Raw genomic sequence first — 23,542 nt, 5'->3', positions numbered from 1 at the left:
ATTGTAATATAACAGTTTTTACCAAAAACTATTAAAAAACGAGTAACTTCTTGAACATTGAAGGTTAGGTAAAATTCGTTTGTATTTTATCCTATTTTACATTGAAATACATCACGTTTCAGCAAAAACTACTATTTATTTCCGAGAATATATTCATTCAGGCACAGTTAAGGTAAAATGTACATGTGGTAATTTTTAACTGAAAACGATTAAAACACGGTACCGTCCAGCTGATACTCAGCTGGTGTGCCATGCGTCGAGCAAACAATAGGAGGTTGAAATATCGAAAAGGTTTTATTACGGTATTTTTGTAGATCAATGAGAACTGTGATACCGTGATATGGTATGATAAGTTAGCCTCTGTAAGAATTCAACATAGACTACTGAAAACACGTTGTAAGGTAATTTAGCCTATTGTAAGTTGGTGAGCTTCATTTGCTGAAGAAACTGCACAACTTTTCATTACTAATTAGTACATATTTTACGTTTCCATTGTTTACTGGGAATAAATGGTAAATATTTTTCGTGTCTGAAGCTAAGTTGCATCCCCCACACTAGTGGTGGAGATGTTACATTAACCAAAAAGACGCTGGTGTTCTATCCCAGTGCGGGTGGACCAGCATTTTAGCTTAAGGTCCGCGTGAGGTAATATTCCTACAAATCTAAAAAAAAAAAAGTTCAGATTTTGTCCGAATATCCAAACCGGATTAAAGGGGTCCAATTAACGAGGGTCGATAGGTATATATATATATATATATATATATATATATATACAGTGACCCCTCCGTTAACGAACTCAATCCGTTCCAGAAGGTCGTCCGTTAACCGAAAAGTTCGTTAACCGAAACCATTGTTTCAATGGGTTTTTGGGTAATTGGTTCCAGCTCACCGAAAATTTCTTAAATTCAACAAAAATGGTAGAAAAGTTCACTTACTTTGAGGTGTGTATGTAGAAGGCTCCTGGATGATGATGATGATGGGATTTAGAATGAGGGTGGAGGAGAAGGAAAAAGAGAAGGCATTGGGGTGGAAGGGAAGTCACCCCATGGTGCCATTTCAACCATAAAATTTTAGCTCTCTTGGTGTAATTCAAGATTATTTTCTTTAAATCAACACTGCACTGCATTATATATTGTCAATATGTAAAATATATTTCAAAATGACCAATAATTTGCTTGGAAACACAGAAAAAAAGCGTTTAGTTGAAGAGAGTCTCAAGCAAGATGTTACCTCCAGTGAAAACAGAGAGACTAACTCCTGTTTGCTGTGTTAAGAGGCTGGATGCCGCGCATTAAACTAGTCACTTTACCTTCAGTTATGTTCAATAATTGTTAAAATGACTAAAAAATTGAATATTAAACTTTTAAAATTATTGAATAGTATAAACTTCTTGATATTTACTAAAATAGTAAGGAATTTAAGCCCTAGAACCGATTAATGTATTGGCGGACTGATACTAAAGCTGGTTGCCCGGTCAGTGCAAGCGAAAACATGTTGAGGTCGGTTCGTAAGAACTTCGTTAACCGAATTTTTTTCGTTAACCGAATTGAAGATCCTTATGGAAGGCAGTTCGTTAATCGAAATTACGTTGACCGAGGTGTTCGTTAAATGAGGGGTCACTGTACATTAGTGTACAATACTGTAGTACATTTTATAAAAAGTTTTTCAACTGTATTTTTGGGTAGATTTACATAAATTTCTTCATTTATTTTCTTCCATTTACATGCACACACCATACTAAAAGAAACGTAAAAGAAATAAATGACCTTAGTGCAAAGCTGGAGTGCACATGTACTAATTTGATTACGGTACGAAGATTGTTATGTCTAGTGCGAATTACAACATGTTTAAATTCAAATAAATCAGTATCTTACAAGAATCCCAGCTATGTTAATTATATTTTCCTAGGTCATATCACTGGCATTTTAAAATGAGAGAAGCTTAGTAGGACTGTTAAATAAACACACAGAGACCTCAACCCCCCACCCCCCCCCACCAACCCCTCGCTGGGTGGCGGAGCCGTCAGTCCCCCCTCCCCCAGCCAGGCTTTTAGGCTTACAGTTTTTATCTTGCATAATATCTCAGACTAAAGTTAGGAGATTATAATTTGCATTGCTGGAATCCTTGCAAGACAGCCAATAATTTGAATATAAACGTCATATATTTTGCTCAAGAGATAAAAATTGTTGTACATTAGTGTACAGTACTGTAGTACATTTTATAAAAAAAATTTTCAACTGTATTTTTGGGTAGATTTACATAGATTTTTTCATTTATTTTCATCCATTTACATGCACACACCATAGTAAAAGAAACGTAATAGAAATAAATGACGTTAGTGCAAAGCTGGAGTGCACATGTACTAATTCTTTACGGTACTAAAATTGTTTTGTCCAGTGCAAATTATAGCATGTTTATATTCAAATTAATCACTATGTTACAAGAATCCCAGCAATGTTAATTATATTCACCCAGGTCATTTCACTGGCTTTTTATAAGAGAGAAGCTTAGTCACTTAAGAACTGATAAATATACACGCATTAGACCTGGGCCTGTGCCAACTGTCAAACGTACTACCTCCCCTCCCCCCACGCCCCCTCGCTCGCTCCCTCCCTCTCTCTCCCCCATCTGCCCGGCGTTGCTGGAATCCTTGTAAAACAGTGAATAATTTTAATATAAACGTCATGTATTTTGCACAAGAGATAAAAATTAATCACCTGTATTACATAACAGTATTGATTTAAGAGTAAAAGTGTTTATGTACGTATATAGTATTCCACATACACATTAGTATAAATACAAAGTTTATGTGATGATCGGACAACATCCATTTCGGTTAACGTTACGTTTCCAAGAATGTATCTAGGACGTTAACCGGCGCATGACTATATACAGTAATAGCCAGATTTACTCGGTTTCGCTTTACGCGATTCTACATTTACGCAGTACCTAGCCAGAACCTGAATTTCATTTTGCGCGGTGAATCTACTCATATATGGTGGTGAAGTATAATTTTTTTTATTTAGCTCATAAAATTCATACAAAGTACCCGGCCAGAATATAATTTACATTGCTGGAATTCTTACAATATGATGATCATTTTGAATATAAACATCATGGATTTTGCATTAGACATACAAATTTTAGATCTAATGTAAGAATTTGGTTTACACAAAGCAAATATTTTATCTTTTGTGTAAAATATATGAAGTTTACATTCAAAATATTCCCTGACCTGCAAGGAATCCAGAAATGTCAATTATATTATCCTAACTTTAGTCTGAGGAATTATTTATTACTAAACGTTAAAATCTAGTGTTTTCACCCAAACATTTGTCAGAGAAGTAGGAGCTAGTGAGCTGGGAAGAGGGGGGGGTGGGGATTTGAGTCCATTATTTGAATGGACATTAACCTGGCAACTGTATTCCTCTTAAATATTAATTGTTTGAGCATACCATCATAAAATTTAGATGTTATTTTTACTACTACATAGGTATTGTGTCGGAAAAAGTGGAGTTTGGGGATCCGGCCAGTCTCAATTGGAATTAATCCCATATTTTCTGTTGTTCACTTTACGCGGTTTTCACTTTAATAAAAAATAATAATAATTAACGGTTTATTGAAAGAGCTTGGCAGCCAGAAGGCTGAAAATATACAGTTACATATTTGGGGAATGGGTTTCGAATTACAAATAATATACAAGAAACATAAGTGACACAAATAAGACATATAATAACTAGATGGGGAAAAGCTCAAACTACAGTTCATTTCAACATAGTGACAGTGCAAGGAGTAGTGTTTACTGGGAGTGAATACACTGGTTTATTACAAGTTATTGATAATTTTTACAATGGTTGGGACTGGGCTGTTCTTATAGCGATCAGTTCGTGCATGTATGGGCTGGATGCGGTTGTGGTGTCGAACAGCAATTCTCGGACTAGGGATCTCAGGTGGTAGTAGGAGCCGGTGTCGAGGATGGTGTAGAAGCTTCTTACCAAATTTGCAGATGAGGTCGTGGTGATGGTCAGTGAGAGTCGAAAGTGTCAGTGTGTTGAGCGTTTCTTGATATGTGGAGTAGGAAGGGGAGAGAATAATCTTGCATGCCCTCTTTTGCACTTTTTCTAGGTGTTTACGTTGTGTGGCATTTAGGGAGGAAGACCAGGTGGGGGAGGCATAGGTGAGCTTGGGAAGTATGAATGTTGTGTAAACACTGAGGAGCTCGGGTGCAGGAACTCCAAGGGACTTGAGTCGGCGGAGGAGGTGGAGACGGAAACTGGAGGATTTGAGAACTTCACTGACGTGTGGTTTCCAATTTAGTTTGTTGTCTATGGTGACGCCGAGGAGCTTCGTGGAATCTACAACCTGGAGTGTGTTCGGACCTAGAGTAATTGAAGGAGGTGGGACAATGTCGGAGGAGAGGTTGATGTGCATAACCATGGTCTTGGTATGGTTGATGGTGACATGGTTGTTGGTGGCCCAGTTTTGGAGACTGTTCAATAAATCCTGAAGGGCGGTGTAGTTGGGAGCAGAATTGTTGACGCTGATCCCAATGGTGCGTCGTCGACTATGTTTCGAGCAGGGGTTTCTCCTTAGGGCATCATTGATGAGCATAAGGAAGCAAGTGGTCCCCATCTTGGTGCCTTGGGGGCATACAGGTGAGTGACTGAAAATTGAGAACAGCCTCAGGCGTGCTGGCTTGGCGTGGGTCACTGAGAAATCTGTAAGCCATGGTATAAGACTTCTCCGAAGTCCGAGGTCAATAGCTTTGTTGATGATTATATTGTGGTCGACTAGGTCGAATGCTTTAGTGAAATCAATGAAGGCGACAGCTACAGACGTTTTTCGTTTCTCGAGATAGCGGTATATGTAATCGAGAAAGCTGACAAGACAGTGAGTGGTGGAGGAAGTTTTCATGTTGCCAAATTGCTGAGGGTCTACGACTCCTGCAATATCAGCATAAGCCCAGTCGAACACAAAACTTTCACAGATTAGGCTGGGTATTGGGGTGATTGCAATAGGTCGTAGCTGATTTAAGGATTGTGAGCTGGTTGACTTGGGCACTGGTGATACATAAGAGGTCTTCCAGTCAACTGGGCATCTGGCTTGACTGAGAGAAGCATTGATGATGGAGCATAGGGGTTTAGCAAGCTCCGGGGAGAACTCCTTGAAGAGTTTCATTGGTAAGTCAATGGGGGTGGTAGAGCGTTTTAATTTTAGTTTGTCCAGGCGTTTTGCTACTTCAAATTCTTCTACTAAGTCAGTGGGAAGGGGGGCTGGTAGGTAAGCAGGGAGAGTGGTTGTGTCAAGCCGGGGGAGCGTCTGGCATATAGCGGCGAAATGGTTATTTGTTTGCTCAGCTGCGTCAACATTAGTGAGATGGCTAAGGAAGGGGAGGGGGTGTGTCTTATTGTTTAGTCCACAGAGTTCTTTAAGCTTACCATACCATTGACTGATGTTGGTCTGCTTCAGGTGTTGTAATTTGGTTGGGTAGTGGGACTTCTTTGCAGTGCGTATTTCGCGGATGACTCGGTTGCGAAGGGACCTGTAGCGGATGTGGTCATTGAGATGAAAGGCTCTGTCTCTCTGTTGCATAAGTCTTTTGATCCGAGGTGTGATCCAGGGCAAGTCAGCTGGGTGAGATCTGACGAACTTCTCGGGGAAGAAGTGGTGGTGAGCTTCCGTGGTGGTGTTGGTATAATTTATCCATTTGGTTTCCACGTCATCCACGCTAAGTACTTCAGTCCAGGGATGGTGAACTATCCACTGCCCGAAGAGGCGCACTGCAGAGTCAGTAATCGGCCTGTAGGTCTTGATGTAGGGTCTCTGTACTTGAGTGGGAGTGGCAGCTGGGGACCAGAGCACTGATAAGTGTGTGCTACACCCGATAGGAGGCATTGGTTGAGGTGGTTGGTACTGGTCCGCTAAGTCAGTTAAGATAAGGTCAAGGGTATTTTGACCGTGTGTGGGGAAGGTCACAACTTGTGATGGTGATAGCTGGTCCTGGATATCAGTGGTGTCAATTTCATTAAAATCCCCACATAGTACTAACTTGGCACATGGGTACCTAACTCTGAGGTGGTCTGAGGTGGTGATGAGATGATTGATAAGAGTGTCTCGTGGGTGAGCGGTACCCTGTGGGTTCAATTGACCGAGTAAATCGTGGTACTACTGTGTGTATATATATATATATATATATATATATATATATATACTGTATATACTGTATATATATGCAGTCGACCCTCGTTAATTCGTGCCCTTTAATCCGGTTGGATAATTCGGACAAAATCTGAACGAACTTTTTTTTTTTTTTTTAAGGAATATTACCTACGCGGACCTTAAGCTAAAATGCTGGTCCACCCACTGCTGGGATAAAACGCCAGCATCTTTTTGGTTAAATGTAACATCACCACTAGTGTGGGGGGGGATGCAACTTTTAGCTTCAGACATGAAAAATATTTACCATTTACTGCCAGTAAACAATGGAAATGTAAAATATGTACCAATTAGTAATGAAAAGTTGTGCAGTTCCTTCAGCAAATGAAGCTCACCAACTTACAATAGGCTAAATTACCTTACAACGTGTTTTCAGTAGTCTATGTTGAAGTTCTTAGCATAGGCTAACTTATCATATCATATACGGTATCACAGTAATCATTGATCTACAAAAAATACCGGTAATAAAAACCTTTTCGATATTTCACACGTAATATAATACCCGGTAATCTACTTCATCCTCCTATTGTTTACAACGACGCATGACGCACCACCAGCTGTTGAGAATCAATCAGCTAGACGGTACACGTGTTTTTCGAATCGTTTTCAGTTAAAAAACTGTTACATCACATGTATATTTTACCTGAACTGCGCCTGAATGAATATATTCTCGGAAATAAATAGTAGTTTTGCTGAAACGTGATGTATTTCAATGTAAAATAGGATAAAATACATGACGAAAACAAAAGATTTTATCTAACCTTCCAATGTTCAAGAGAAGTTACTCGTTTTTTTTAATAGTGTTTGGGTAAAATACTGTTATATTACAATGGTATTCTATTCATACTGCGCTTGATATAATGCATTCACGGAAATGTAATATTTTTGCTGAAATTACATACGTATTACAGTGGAAAGTGCGATAAAATCGTGACGAAAACAATGACTTTCGCTTTCGTTCGTTCAAAAGATGTTACCGTAATCGCTTTTCGATTGGTTTTCATCTAAAAAACCGTTGTATTACAATAATATTCTATCCTAATGACTTGAATAAATACTACGATACCATATTTCTGAATATTTTTATTAAAATCCAACCAAATCATTTTCCTTGTCATCGTCTGCAGCATCAAACAGCTTCTCCCAGTCCTCTCCTTGAACAGGGCTAGAGGGTACGTGTTTTTCGAATCGTTTTCAGTTAAAAAAACTGTTACATCACATGTATATTTTACCTGAACTGCGCCTGAATGAATATATTCTCGGAAATAAATAATAGTTTTGCTGAAACGTGATGTATTTCAATGTAAAATAGGATAAAATACAAGACGAAAACAAAAGATTTTACCTAACCTTCCAATGTTCAAGAGAAGTTACTCGTTTTTTTAATAGTTTTTGGTTAAAATACTGTTATATTACAATGATATTCTATTCATACTGTGCTTGATATAATACATTCACGGAAATGTAATATTTTTGCTGAAATTACTTACGTATTACAGTGGAAAGTGGGATAAAATCGTGACGAAAACAATGACTTTGAAATATAATGCGATATTAACCCCTAAATCGGTTAATTCGGACAATCGGCTAAAACGGACACCCTTCCCCCCCTATTAGTCCGAATTAACGAGGGTCGACTGTATATATATATATATACAGTTAACCCTCACTTTACGCGGTTAATGTAACCCGGAGGGTACCGCGGAAAGCGAGAAACGCGTAAAGTGAATAACATAACATATGGGATTAATTGAAAAGGAGTCCAGGCCGATCCCCAAACCCCACTTTTTGACGACACATAACTATGTTGTAGTAAAAATAACATCTTAATTTTATGATGGTACATGCACACAATTAATACTTAAGAGAAATAGAGAAATACAGTCGCCAAGTTAATGTCCATTCAAATAATGGACTCGACTCCCTCCCCCTCTCACACTACACTGCCGGCTCTTCCCTCTCTGAGAAATTTTGGGGGGAAAACCAGGTATAGTAATAAATAATACCTCAAACTAAAGTTAGGATAATATAATTGACATTGCTGGATTCCTTGTAAGACCAGGAATATTTTGAATATAAACGTCATATATTTTGCACAAAAGATAACATACTTACTCAGATTAAACATTTTATCTAAAAATTTTATGTCTAATGCAAAATATTTGATGTTTATATTCAAAATGATCATCAAATTGTAAGAATTCCAGCAATGTAAATTATATTCTGGCCGGGTAATTTGTATGAATTTTATGAGCTAAAATAAAAATCTTCAGTTAATAAAAAAAAAATATTCTTCACACGGTAACAGATGGTCGGTCGCCGGTCCCTCCCTCCCTCCCCCCCACCCCCCACCAACGTCCCTACTAGATAAATGTGTGGGAATACCACTGTTTACCTTTTTAGTAATAAATAATAAATCAGACTAAAGTTAGGATAATATAATTGACATTGCTGGATTCCTTGTAAGACCAGGAATATTTTGAATATAAATATCATATATTTTCCACAAAAGATAACATATTTACTCAAGAGTAAACATTATATCTAAAATTTGTGTCTAATGCAAAACCTATGATGTTTATATTCAAAATGATCATCAAATTGTAAGAATTCCAGCAATGTAAATTATATTCTGGCCGGATAATTTGTATGAATTTTATGAGCTAAATTAAAAAAAATTATACTTCACCGTGTAAAGGGGTACACCCACCTCCGAATGTGAGCATCCTGGGTTCTGGCAGGGCACCGCGTAAACGTGGAATGTGGGACCGCGTAAAGTGAGGGTTGACTGTATACAGTGGGGTATGCTATAACGAATCTAATTGGTTCTAGAACCTTGTTCGTTATAGCATTCGTTCGTTATAGGATTAATCCGTTCCAGGCCCCCAAATACAACCACTTAACACTGAAAAATATAATATAAAATTGTAAAAATTGTAAAAAAGTGCATAAAGATGCATCTAAACCCCTGAAATAAAGAATATCATTAATATTTGTAATAAAAAACAATGAATTAGAAAAAAAAAATTAAATAATGTTCGTTGTAGGAGTTTCGTTCGTTATAGCATTCTCAATTTTATAGGTAAAACCGTTCGTTATAGGAATATTCGTAGTAGAATCCGTTCGTTATAGCATGCCCCACTGTGTGTGTATATATATATATATATATATATATATATATATATATATATATATATATATATATATATATATATATATATATATATATATATATATATATATATATATATATATATATATATTCATGTAAATTTCATTTTGTGATTTTATCAAGATATATATATATATATATATATATATATATATATATATATATATATATATATATATATATATATATATATATATATATATATATATCTTGATAAATCACAGGAAAATGGAAACAACGGAGTACCTTAGCTTGCTCTTTATTCAAGACATCTTCAGAGGCAACTCACGGTTGTGTTGGTGTGGGGATTAGTGGATGTCATCATTATGACCTGACCTCATGTTTTAGGTCACCCTGTATATTTAAGCCTCTCTCTGTCCATGTAATCTAGTTGCTGAAGATGTCTTGAATAAAGACTTAAAGCTAAGGTATTGTTTCCATTTTCCCCGTGATTTTATATTTATTCTCCCATCATTGTTGATTTACATGAAATATATATATATATATATATATATATATATATATATATATATATATATATATATATATATATATATATATATATATATATTTTATATATATATATATATATATATATATATATATATATATATATATATATATATATATATATATATATATATATATATATATATATATATATATATATATATATATATATATTATTTTATATATATATTTTATATATATATATATATATATATATATATCAATATCAGTATTCTCGGTTAATCTAACTCAATCCGCTCCAGAAGGTCGTTTCGTTAACCTAAACGTTCATAATCCTAAACCATTGTTTCAATGGGTTTTGGCATTGGTTCCAGCTCACCGAAAATTTTGAAAATTTCCAAATTCCCAACAACAATGGTAGAAAGTTCACTTACTTTTGAGGTAAAAGTGGTGAAGGCTCCTGGATGATGATGATGATGATGTGGATTTAGAATGGGGTGGAGGAGAAGGAAGAAGAGAATAAGGGAAACAGAAGAAGTCACCCCATGGTGCCATTTCACCCATAAAAATTTAGCTCTCTGTTTAACGTAAGATTATTTCTTTTAAATCAACGCTGCACTGCATTATATACAATATATAAAATATATTTCCAAATGACCACTAATTTGCTTGGAAACACAGAAAAAAGCGTTTAGTTGAAGAGAAGCTCCCTGGCGCAAGATGTTACCTCCAGGAAAAACAGAGAGAGACTGGACGCTGTTTGCTGTGTTAAGAGGCTGGATGCCGTGATTAAACTAGTCACTTTACCTTAATTTGTCAATAATTGTTAAAAATGACTGAAAATTGAATATTAAACTTTTAAAATTACTGAATAGTATAAACTTCTTGGATATTTAAAAAATAGGTATGGGTTCTAGGCCCCAGAACCGTATTAATGTATTATGACCGATACTGTGCTGGTTGTCTGTCAGTGTTAAAGATGTTGGAGGTCGCCAGGCAGTTCGTTGTTTAATTTTTTTTTCGTTAACCTAATTGAAGATCCCAGGAAGGCAGTTCATAATTTAAATTACGCTAACTGAGGTAAATTATGAAATCCAGGGGTCATTGTATATATATATATATATATATATATATATATATATATATATATATATATATATATATATATATTTTAAGCCCTAGAACCGATTAATGTATTGACTGATACTAAAGCTGGTTGCCCGGTCAGTGCAAGCGAAAACATGTTGAGGTCGGTTTGTAAGAAGTTCGTGGTTAATTTTTTTTCGCTTAACCTAATTGAAGATCCTTATGGAAGGCAGTTCGTTAATCGAATTACGTTAACCGAGGTGTTCGTTAAACGAGGGTCACTTTTATATATATATATATATATATATATATATATATATATATATATATATATATATATATATATATATATATATATATATATATATATATATATATATATAGTTGTACCTCACTTAACGTCAATAGAACCCAGAGGGTCCCGTGTTATGAACTCCAAGTAAGTGAACAACAGAACATATGGGATTAATTCCAATAGAAACCGCCCTACCCCAACTCCACTTTTGAAGACACATAACTATGTTGTAGTAAAAATAACATCTTAATTTTATGATGGTACATGCACACAATTAATACTTAAGAGAAATAGAGAAATACAGTCGCCAAGTTAATGTCCATTCAAATAATGGACTCAACTCCCTCCCCTCTCACACTACACTGCCGCTCCTTCCCTCTGGAGAAATTTTTGGGGAAAAACCACTAAATTTTAATAAATAATACCTCAAACTAAAGTTAGATAATACAATTGACATTGCTAGATTCCTTGTAAGACTAGGAATATTTGAATATAAATGTCATATATTTTGCACAAAGATAACATACTTAGATTAAAAATTTTATATAAGATTTGTATTCATGCTATATGATGTTTATATTCAAAATGATCACCAAATTGTAGATTCCAGCAATGTAAATTATATTCTGTCGGGTAATTTATGAATTTTATGAGCTAAAACAAATATCTTCAGTTAATAAAAAAAAAATATTCTTCACGACACTATCTGTCAATCAAGTACCCCGCAGCCCCCTCTTCCAACCACGCGGTCAGTCCCAACCCTCCCCCCCACCAATCCTCCCTTCAAGAGATGTTGGGTGAAAAATTTAGATTTTAACATTTTGTATTAAATAATACCTCAGATTAAAGTTAGGATAATATAATTGACATTGCTGGATTCCTTGTAAGTCCAGGAATATTTTGAATATAAATGTCATATATTTTGCACAAAAGATAACATACTTACTCAGATTAAACCTTTTATCTAAAATTTGTATGTCTAATGCAAAATATATGATGTTTATATTCAAAATGATCATCAAATTATAAGAATTCCAGCAATGTAAATTATATTCTGACCGGGTAATTTGTATGAATTTTATGAGCTAAAACAAATATCTTCAGTTAATAAAAAAAAAAATATTCTTCACAGGGTAACAGATGGTCGGTCGGTCCCTCCCTCCCCCACACCCCCCACCAACCGTCCCAAGGAGATGTGTGGGAAAACCAGAATACTTAACTTTTTTGTAATAAATAATACCTCAAACTAAAGTTAGGATAATATAATTGACATTGCTGGATTCCTTGTAAGACCAGGAATATTTTGAATATAAATGTCATATATTTTGCACAAAAGATAACATATTTACTCAAGAGTAAACATTTTATCTAAAATTTGTATGTCTAATGCAAAATATATGATGTTTATATTCAAAATGATCACCAAATTATAAGAATTCCAGCAATGTAAATTATATTCTGGCCGGGTAATTTGTATGAATTTTATGAGCTAAAACAGGCAGTCAGGCAGGGTGGCGGGTGGGGCAAATCTAAAAATAGCGTCTCGAGCCGGACACTCACCGCGTATATGATGAAAAAATCCGTGTTAAGTGAAAGTTCAGCTCTGGCGAGGAACCGCGTATATGATAAAACGCGCTAAGTGAAACCGCGTTAGGCGGGGTAATACTGTATATATATATATATATACATATATATATATATATATACATATATATATATACACATATATATATATACATATATATATATATATATATATATATATATATATATATATATATATATATATATATATATATATATATATATATATATATATATATATATATATATATATATAGTGATTTAAAGGCGATTTAGGGGAATTTTAGGAGTGTTTCTGACTTTATTCATTTTTGGCTTTAATTTGTATATACTTTTCTTTGAGCTGGAACCAATTACCCAATATCCCATTGAAACTATGGTTTCAGTTAACGAAATTTTCGGTTAGCAAACGACCCTCTGGAACGAATTGAGTTCGTTAACCGAGGGACCACTGTATTGGATATCCTTTTTTCATTAACTTAATTTTTTTAACCCCTCCAATACATCTCTCTTGAATTTCAAATGTACCCTCAGTGCAGCACTTTTGACAGGTTTCTGTTACATCTACAGTATAATAGATCCACAGTCAGCTGCTAGAGGCAATGAATGAGTTAAATTAAATTGTATTTGTAATTCTTCTACATTTCAGAGTTTGGGTCTGGCACTGTGGGGAGGATGGAGGTTTGTTTGGCTCTCACTAACAAGTTTGACATGACAGAAACAGCAGAGGATAAAGACACGAAAGATTCTAATAAACTTTTTAGCAGGTACAGTATTGACTTTATTTATTTTTTAATCTTGTTTGGTTTTTAAAGGAATAAAAGTAAAAAATATTTTTAGCTACAGTATTTTGTTTTCAAAGAAAATGAAGGGCAAGTGCTGTTACTGTACTGTACTTGGCATTAACCTCGTTGTTGTTAAGTTTAACTTTTTACTTCAGCTAAGTATCATTAAATGGAGGAGTATTTGAATTTGCAGTGTTCTTCTTTTCATTTGTAGGCATCCTTTTCTTCAGCACTTGTACAGTATTTTTGCTTTGTTAAATGTACCTTTTTTCAAAGTTATGACGTTAACCTTTTTACCATAAATACTGTACATGGCAACTCCTGAGGTTATGAGGGTGAATATGTATCTCAAATTTGAATATGGTAGCTTTTCCTGTTCTAAAGATGTTTTGGCCTTAGATACCAACAGCTCTGACCACCATACTCTTATGTGGCGACTTGCCAAGTGTGCGTGCACACACACACACACACACACACACACACGCACACGTAATGAACTCATTTTAGTATCATGTGAGGCTTGGTTCATCTTGTTTACTCTCATTTGTCGAGACAAAAAGTAACTTAGTTGATAAATCATATTATTTTAAACCCAACCAATTCTATATTTGTATTCCAGAACAAAACAGCTTTTAGTAGATGTCATTCGATGTGTTGAAGGCGGTGTAGTGGGAGAGCTGGTGACGGGACCTACCTTGGCTCCCCAGGAGGAGAAGTACCGGAGTATCGTCCACACTCGTAACCAGCAAGAACACCAAGCTAAGATGAACCACACTGCACTCAACCGTTCCAATTCTTTCCTTTCTGAAACCAGGTGAGGTTCACAATTATCATCACCTTCTATCAGTACACTGATGAATCAAAGCCTCCCCCATAAAGACTGAAGAGTTGGGCAATGGCTCACAAAGAATGTAACCAATGCATGTATAAGTGTCAAAATTATTTTGTTTATTCAAAGCTTCATCAGTGTCAAGATTCTTAAATTAATAACTGCTGTTTTTGATCGATAAGTTAATTATGGTATGTTTTAAGAGGTTGCAACCATCCACCTCTAAAATTAAGAGAACCAAAATCCTCAACTGTATTGTTCCTCAGATTACCTCTAGTCATGATCATCACCAACATTTTTATAGCTCTGATTACTTGATGGCATGGCATCCTGGTAACCATCAGGGAAATTTGAAGTGAGTTTTATGGCTGATTGCCTTTACTGCTGCCAACCCACTTTTACAGAGTGGAATGAGATTTCAATTTTGCTGTCATTCCCATTAATTTATGGATTCAAGTTTCCTCAGTTTCTTAATTACATGACCCATTTTATGGCACAACCCCATCTAAAAACAAGTGTGATTTATACCTTTCTAACATCCTTTCTCCTTTTATGCTTTCTGAGGGGGTTATTAAATGATACAGAAATCTCAAAAGGGAGAAATAGTAAGGAAAGTAGTACAAGTAGAGAAAGTGGGAGGGAACAACTGAAACATTCACTTCTGTAATAATTGGTTATAGAATATACAGGTACAGTGGTCCCTCGGTTAACGAACTCAATTCGTTCCAGAGGGTCGCTCGTTAACCGAAACCATTGTTTCAATGGGATATTGGGTAATTGGTTCCAGCTCGCAAAAAAGTATATACAAAGTAAAGCCAAAAACGCATAAAGTTAGAAACACTCCTAAAATTCCCCTAACTCGCCCTTAAATCACTATACTGTATATATATATATATATATATATATATATATATATATATATATATATATATATATATATATATATATATATATATATATATATATATATATATATATATATATATATATATATATACAGTGGGGTATGCTATAACGAATCTAATTGGTTCTAGAACCTTGTTCGTTATAGCATTCGTTCGTTATAGGATTAATCCGTTCCAGGCCCCCAAATACAACCACTTAACACTGAAAAATATAATATAAAATTGTAAAAATTGTAAAAAAGTGCATAAATATGCATCTAAACCCCTGAAATAACCAATATCATTAATACTTGTAATAAAAAAACAATAAATTAGTAAAAAAAAAAAAATTTTTAAATAATGTTCGTTGTAGGAGTTTCGTTCGTTATAGCATTCTCAATTTTATAGGTAAAACCGTTCATTATAGGAATATTCGTAGTAGGATCCGTTCGTTATAGCATGCCCCACTGTATATATACATGTACATATACACTCTTACTGTAGGCCTAAAACCCTGGCTGGGAGGGAGGGGAGGAGCCAGCCAGCGAGGGAGGAAGTGAGCGAGCGTGCTGGGGGGGGGTGTTGAGGTGATATGTTTGACAGTTTGAGCGGAAGGTCTCCTGTGTGTTTATTTAACAGTCCTACTGAGCTTCTCTCGTTTTAAAATGCCAGTGAAATGACCTGGGAGAATATAATTAACATTGCTGGAATTCTTATAAGATAGTGATTAATTTGAATATAAACAAGCTATAATTTGCATTAGACATACAAATTTTCGAACTAATTTAAGAATTTTATTACAGAGAGCAAAAAATTTTATCAATTGTGCAAAATATATGACGTTTATATTCAAATTATTCGCTGTCTTGCAAGGATTCCAGCAATGCAAATTATATTCTCTCAACTTTAGTCTAAGATATTATAGAAGATAAAATCTTAAAGCCTACTGTATAACCACAAAACCTTCGCTGGAAGGAGGGGGGGGGGTGGTTTGGGAGGGAGGGGTGACAGTGACATTTTTGTCAGTTAACGCCGAAGGTCTGTTGTAGCATTTATTTCTTTATTTATGTCGTTTAGTTGAGTTTTTGCTTTTTGCTCATAAAATTGCATAGAAGTGAAAGGGGAGAATATAATTTACATTGCTGGAATTTTATAAAATAGTGATTAATTTGAATGTAAACATGCCACCATAGTTTACACTGGACAAAAATTTTAGTAATCATTTTGCACATTATTCTGATTACATGTACAGTTCAGCTTTGTCCTTAGGACAGTGTGTGCATGTAAATGAGTTTCAATAAATGAATAAAGTTACATATATCAAGCCAAAAATAATAGTTGAGAAACTTTATGTAGACAGAGCTTGGATGGCTAAATTTTAGAATGACCAATAATTTTATTACTGTATAAAAAAATGCACAGATATTAAAGTGCACAATTTTCTTGATATTTACTCCATTGGAATTGAATGTAAACATAGAAGTGATTTCTGAATTGGCTGAGTACCCCCTCAACTTATCAGCTGATGTTCAAAACAAAATGTGATTTTTGTAAGGATTTTGTTTATCAATTTTTTTTTGTGAACCAAATTGAAGATTCTTATGGAAGGTAATTCGTTAACCGAAGCGTTCGTTAACCGAGGGACCACTGTATTCCTCGTTTAGCATCAGTTCACTTAACGTTAATTTGGTTTAGGGATAAAACATATTTTGACACCCTCCCTCACTTAAAGTTTAGTCATAATTTGGTTTAGTGAAAGCTTGACTCACTGGGAAAGGGAAAAATTTATTACATGTAATGAAACTATAAAAATCGTGGAAAAATCATCACAATACTCTAATTAATGCTAAGATGCATAAATACAGTATATAAAATACTCGTGGCACTTAGTATTTCAGCTATAACAACACAAATTAGCGTAGCCTTCTTTGTGCGTATTTACAGCTGATTCGCCAGGCAAGAAGATGATGGTAGCAATGCGTGTGATGGAGGGTGTGGGAGGGGGTTTTGAGAATTGCAATTAAATGCCAGGTAGCGACGTGTCCTCCTAATATTACGTATTAAGTAATTATTAGATGTTTTAATTGCCTGTATGTTGGCCTGGCTAGTTATTGCTAGGCATTAACATACCTAGGTATAAAGCTAGATGTCGCATTCTGGATTGAACAAAAACAACCATAACACCTCACAACTTGGTCCATTAGCCCAGTTGTTACAGTGACGAGTCTAACTTTGCTACAATACCGCCAGTGATGTTAACAGATGCAGATGTGAAAAGAAAGTTTTCTGTAAATCTTCATTTGTATCAGGTATTTGTTTATTTAAAAATAAATGTTGTAGGTATGACATTAATAGATACCCTGTAGTAATGCTTGTAAGAGTTCAGAAATGGTTACTGCTTAGCTACTTCTGAAGAGTTTGGTGTCTGTCCTATGGACGTTAATCGTTTCGTGTTTTCATCATCATCGGTACAGTAATTATAAATCCAGCTTTTATATTTACAATAATATTTTTTTTAATGAATTAATAGTAATAATACTGTGTTTAAGTAAGAAATAGCATTTTTAATTCTGGAGTTGGGTTAGGTAGAATTTACCCTACTGGAGACAGCATTTGAGGGATTCATTAGCATACAGGTGACTGCAACTTTACAGAGAGGATGCAGGGTGATCTTTTAGCCATTTTTCAGACAAAGGTGCAGCTATAAATGTACACAAAGGAAAGCTCCGTGAATTTGAGTTCTAATTGCTGAAATGCTTACCTACGCGAATGGACCTGTCACTGAGGAGATAGTATTGAGTGATGAGCTACAAAGACTAGAAAGTTCAGCTCGGGCACTAAAAACCAGTTTTTGTGATATAGCTCGGAATGCGACGTCCATAACTCACCCATCTCCACCCCTCGAGAGTTGACTTTTATTTACTGCTTGCTCTGAGGCAAGAGATGAGGGTCGTGATGCGTATAGTGGGGGTGAAGGAGGGGGTTTTGAGAATTGCAATTAAATGCCAGGTAGCGACATGTTCTCCTACTATTACTTAAGTAATTATTAGATGTTTTAATTGCCTGTATGTTGGCCAAGCGAATTGGCTAGGAATTAACATACCTTGGTAACATATGCTGACGTCGCATTCCAGAGCTTGAACAAAATCGTATTTTTTCTTATTTATTAATATTATTTGTAATTAATTCCACACATTTATGGAGGAATACATTACAGGGTCATAAAGATAAAGCACTAATCCGCTGATACTCGAAATTCAATGCAGCGGTTGGTGAATTGGTATACAGTCGTGCGCCGGTTAACGTCCTAGATACGTTCTTGGAAACATGACGTTAACCGAAATGGACGTTGTCCGATCATCACATAAACTTTTTATTTATAGTTACGTGTATGTGGAATACTATATACGTACATATAAACTTTTACTCTTAAATCACTACTGTAATGTGATACAGGTGATTAATTTTATCTCTTGTGCAAAATACATGACGTTTGTATTAAAATTATTCACTGTTTTACAAGGATTCCAGCAACGCCAGCAGATGGGGGAGAGAGAGGGTGGGAGCGAGCGAGCGAGGGGGCGTGGAGGGGTAGTACGTTTGACAGTTGGCACAGGCCCAGGTCTAACGTGTGTATATTTATCAGTTCTTAAGTGACTAAGCTTCTCTCTTATAAAAAGCCAGTGAAATGACCTGGGTGAATATAATTAACATAGCTGGGATTCTTGTAACATACTGATTAATTTGAATATAAACATGCTATAATTTGCATTTGACAAAACAATTTTAGTACCGTAATCAAATTAGTACATGTGCACTCCAGCTTTGCACTAAGAAATCTATATAAATGTACCCAAAAATACAGTTGAAAAACTTTTTTATAAAATGTACTACAGTACTGTACGCTAATGTACAACAATTTTTATCTCTTGAGCAAAATATATGACGTTTATATTCAAATAAGTGGCTGTCTTGCAAGGATTCCAGCAATGCAAATTATAATCTCCTAACTTTAGTCTGAGATATTATATAAGATAAAAACTGTAAGCCTAAAAGCCTGGCTGGGGGGGAGGGAGGGAGGGAGGGACTGCCGGAACCAGCCACGCCAGTCAGCTAGGGGTTGGGGGAGATTGCGGTGATAAGTTTGAGGTGAAGGTCTGTGTGTTTATTTAACAGTCCTACTGAGCTTCTCTCATTTTAAAATGCCAGTGAAATGACCTGGGAGAATATAATTAACATAGCTGGGATCCTTGTAAGATACTGATTTATTTGAATATAAACATGTTGTAATTCGCACTAGACATAACAATTTTAGTACCGTAATCAAATTAGTACATGTGCAATCCAGCTTTGCACTAATTTATTTTACGTTTATTTTAGTATGGTGTGTGAATGGAAATAGGTGAAAATAAATGAAGAAATTTATGTAAATCTACCCAAAAATACAGTTGAAAAACTTTTTATAAAATGTACTACAGTACACCTAGACCCCGACTTACGACGGGGTTAGGGACCCAAATCCAGGTCGTAAGTCCGATATGGTCGTAAGTCCGATATGGATAAAAAATAAAAAATAAAAAAAAAATTTCAAAAAATAAAAAATTAAAATTTTTTTTAAAAATCTACAATGAAATACAGTACACTAAACGTAAAAAATAATGAGGAATGGATACAGTGTGACTGAGCACTTACCTTAAATGTAGTCAGCTGAATGCACACGGGGCCCCCATAATTTTCTATTTACAGGATACATGGAGACTATATTAATTGGAAGAAGCAGAAGAGGAGACAGGGCTGGGTGGGTCATCAATGTCGCTTCCTTCAGACAGGTTTATGTACTGTGGTAACTTGCTGGTTGAAGGTATTGGATCATCTTGAGGGAGTGAAGAGGCAGCACTGGTGGGGCGTGAGGAGCCAGTACTGGGGGACTTCTTGAAATAGGTGTCCAATTTAGACTGCACAGTTTTCTTTTTCTTTTCATTATAAATTTCTCTGTAGCAAGCAAGTGAATCTTGGATCATTCTGTCAACTTTGGCATAACGCTCATAATTTTGATCCATGTCATCAAACATTTGCATTGCTTTATTAATTGTAGCAAATGCCTCTGCCATATGTTTCACTGAAAACTTTTTGGGGGGTGCAGGCTCTTCTTCTACATTTTGTCTCTCTTCTTCCTCTGCAACTTTCTGTGCATCTAGTTCAATAAGATCCTCGTTACTGAGCTCTTCTGCTACACTTTCAACCAACTGTCCAACATCTTCAGTATCAATTTCTAACTCCAGCTGTTTACCTAACTCCACTATCTTGTTACTAATATCCAAAATAACTTCACTTTCATTAAATCCTTTGAAACTGTTCACATATCTTTTCAGGATTTTCTTCCATATTCCATTCATGCAATGTTTTGTAACCTGATCCCATGCTGCACTAATGTTCTTTATACATGACAAAATGTTGTACTCCTTCCAAAACTGTCTGAGCATTTTCTCACCTTCAGTAGCAGCAACAGCCTGAGCGAAGGTCGTGCGTAAATAATAGGCTTTAAAGGCAGAAATAGCACCTTGATCCATGGGTTGGATGATAGAGGTAGTGTTAGGTGGCATGTACACTACCTTAACATCAGGGTGCATGTCGTCCAGGTGTGGTGGGTGTCCCGGAGCATTATCCAAAATCAGTAAAATCTTGAATGGAATCCTTTGTTGCAGACAATACTCCTTGGCTCGTGGAATGAAACAAGTCATGAACCAATCCTCAAATAGTACTAGGGTCATCCAGGCTTTCTTGTTACTGCGATAAAACACTGGCAGTGTGTGCTTGCTGACATGTTTAAAAGCCCTGGGGTTCTCTGAATGATAGATCATGAAGGGCTTTAGCTTGAAACCAGCAACATTCCCCCCCAACAGAAGTGTAATTCTGTCCTTGAATGCCTTGAATCCGGGCATTTTTTTTGCCTCTTTGTGGATGTATGTCCGGTCAGGCATGCGTTTCCACAATAATCCAGTCTCATCCACATTGAATATTTGCTCTGGCAAATAATTCCCTTCCACAATCACATCATCTAACTCCTCCTTAAAAGCTTCGGCAGCACCAACATCGGCACTAGCTGCCTCTCCACTCACCTTAACACTGTGTAGACTGTAGCGTTTTTTAAATCTATCAAACCACCCTTGACTTCCTGTAAAGGTTTGATCACATTCATCTCCTGCCTGCTCCTTCAGGCTTTGGAACAGGCTTCTTGCTTTAGCCTGTATGGTTAGAACACTTAAGGGTACACGCTTCTGCATCTGGTCTTCTATCCATATCACCAATAATTTTTCCATATCGTGGATAGGACCTTGTCTTTTCTTTGATATTATAGTTACCTTTATAGGTGTTGTTCCTTTCACTACTTCACGAATACGTTCCTTGTCCTTCAGAATAGTGGATATAGTCGAGTGTGAGAAACCTAGGTCGCGTGAGATCGTTGCTACTGTTTTTCCATTCTCATACTGTGTTATTATCTTCAGTTTCATCTCAAAAGTAATTGCCTGTCTCCTTTTCCTTGGAGTACCACCAGCACTCTCACTTTTACGCTTTCCAGTCATTATAAAGTCAATTAAATACAATAATAACGAAAGTTCACAGCGTGATCAGTATAGGATACGATAGCCAAACACAAACAAAGCGCTCCACTGAGTGAGTGTAGCCACGAGGCGACCCAAGCCACCCCTCCCTCTCGCCCGGGACGGAAACGTTTCGGTATAGAAAATGCGCGCGTCATTTGAAAAAAATTTTGGTCACGGCGGTCGCAGTCGTATGTCCCGTATGGACGTACGGTCAAAGCAGGTCGTAAGTACCAATGGACGTAAGTCCATATAGTCGTAAGTCGGGGTCTAGGTGTATTGTACACTAATGTACTACATTTTTTATATCTTGAGCAAAATATATGACGTTTATATTCAAATTAATCTCTGTCTTGCAAGGATTTCAGCAATGCAATTTATATTATCGTAACTCTAGTCTGAGATATTATATAAAATAAACATACGTAAAGAAATCACCACTCTTTTATCTTGAACACGATGGTGGTGGGAAGAGGGGGAGGGGGGTGAGGTGACAGAATGTCTGCCGTTTGTTTGTTTATTTATTTGAGATAAGATTTGACAGTTGGCGCTGAAGGCCTATGTGTTTATTTATCATTACTTAAGAGTGCCTAAGCTCTTCTCATAATTTTCCACCCAAACGACCTGGGTGAATATAACTTACATTGGAGGGATTCTTGTATGATAGTAATTTATTTTATTGTTTTGTTTTTCAATTTAAATTTTAATTGTTTATTCCTTGATAGAGGAAGCGGGATCCTAGTGCTGTCACTTGATACCCCTGTACCATAACACCGGAAGCAACTGGCCAGTGTCACAAGTATATACAGTCATCCCTTCGTTATCATGCCTAATTGGGACCCCACCGATAACGAAAGTACAGAATCTATGGGATTTATTCTAATTGGTTCAGACACCCATTTTACGACCATTTAGACCCGCGAGATATATATACAGTCAACCCTCACTTTACGCGGTTAATGTAACCCGCAGGGTCCCGCGGAAAGTGAGGAACGCGTAAAGTGAATAACATAACATATGGGATTAATTGAAATAGAGTCCGGGCCGACCCCCAAACTCCACTTTTTGACGACACACAACTATGTTGTAGTAAAAATTTTATCTTAACTTTATGATGGTATGAAAAAACAAGTAATATAGAAGAGGTTAGGTTAGGAAAAATAAAGGTTAACATAGGAAAAATATAGGTTAGGTTAGGAAAACTAAAAGCTAGGTGGAACACTTACGTTAGTAGAAGAGATGGGTCTGCGTACGGGGATGGAGGCTGGTTCCGAGGCAGAGGGCAGGCTACTGGCCCTCAGGTGAATCACCATTACTAGGTGAATCACCATCACTGTCACTTACAGTTGTCAGGGCTTCCCTGACAAATCCCTCAAAGTCATCTTCACTGTCACTATCACTGGCTTGGGCTGGCTGTGGTGGGTTGCGGGCGAAGAAATCTGTTATGCTTTGCTGATGGCTGGTGTTGATGTTGTCGTGATACACCTTGATGTAGGGCTCCATAGTCTGCAACAGCTGGGTAGTGAAGATTTCATACCTGTTTGCGTCAGGGTCGTCGGAAAGGAGGAGCTTGGCTTTCTCGATACACTCGATGGCACCCCTAACATTACTATGGGAT

The 23,542-nt window shown here is 36.2% G+C and overlaps 1 protein-coding gene across 1 annotated transcript in view; it reads left to right on the top strand.

The window, feature by feature from the left end:
- Window positions 1–23,542, top strand: part of LOC121872086 (ras GTPase-activating-like protein IQGAP3) — a 123,093-nt gene that overhangs the window by 84,473 nt on the left and 15,078 nt on the right. The window contains exons 29-30 of the mRNA XM_042374778.1: window positions 13,474–13,591; window positions 14,229–14,423. Coding sequence (XP_042230712.1) covers window positions 13,474–13,591; window positions 14,229–14,423 — 313 coding nt within the window. The remainder of the gene's footprint in view (window positions 1–13,473; window positions 13,592–14,228; window positions 14,424–23,542) is intronic.

Source organism: Homarus americanus, unplaced genomic scaffold (assembly GCF_018991925.1).
Source record: "Homarus americanus isolate GMGI-L3 unplaced genomic scaffold, GMGI_Hamer_2.0 scaffold51476, whole genome shotgun sequence".
NCBI lineage: Eukaryota > Metazoa > Arthropoda > Malacostraca > Decapoda > Nephropidae > Homarus > Homarus americanus.
This window is presented reverse-complemented; position numbering and strand designations above follow the sequence as displayed.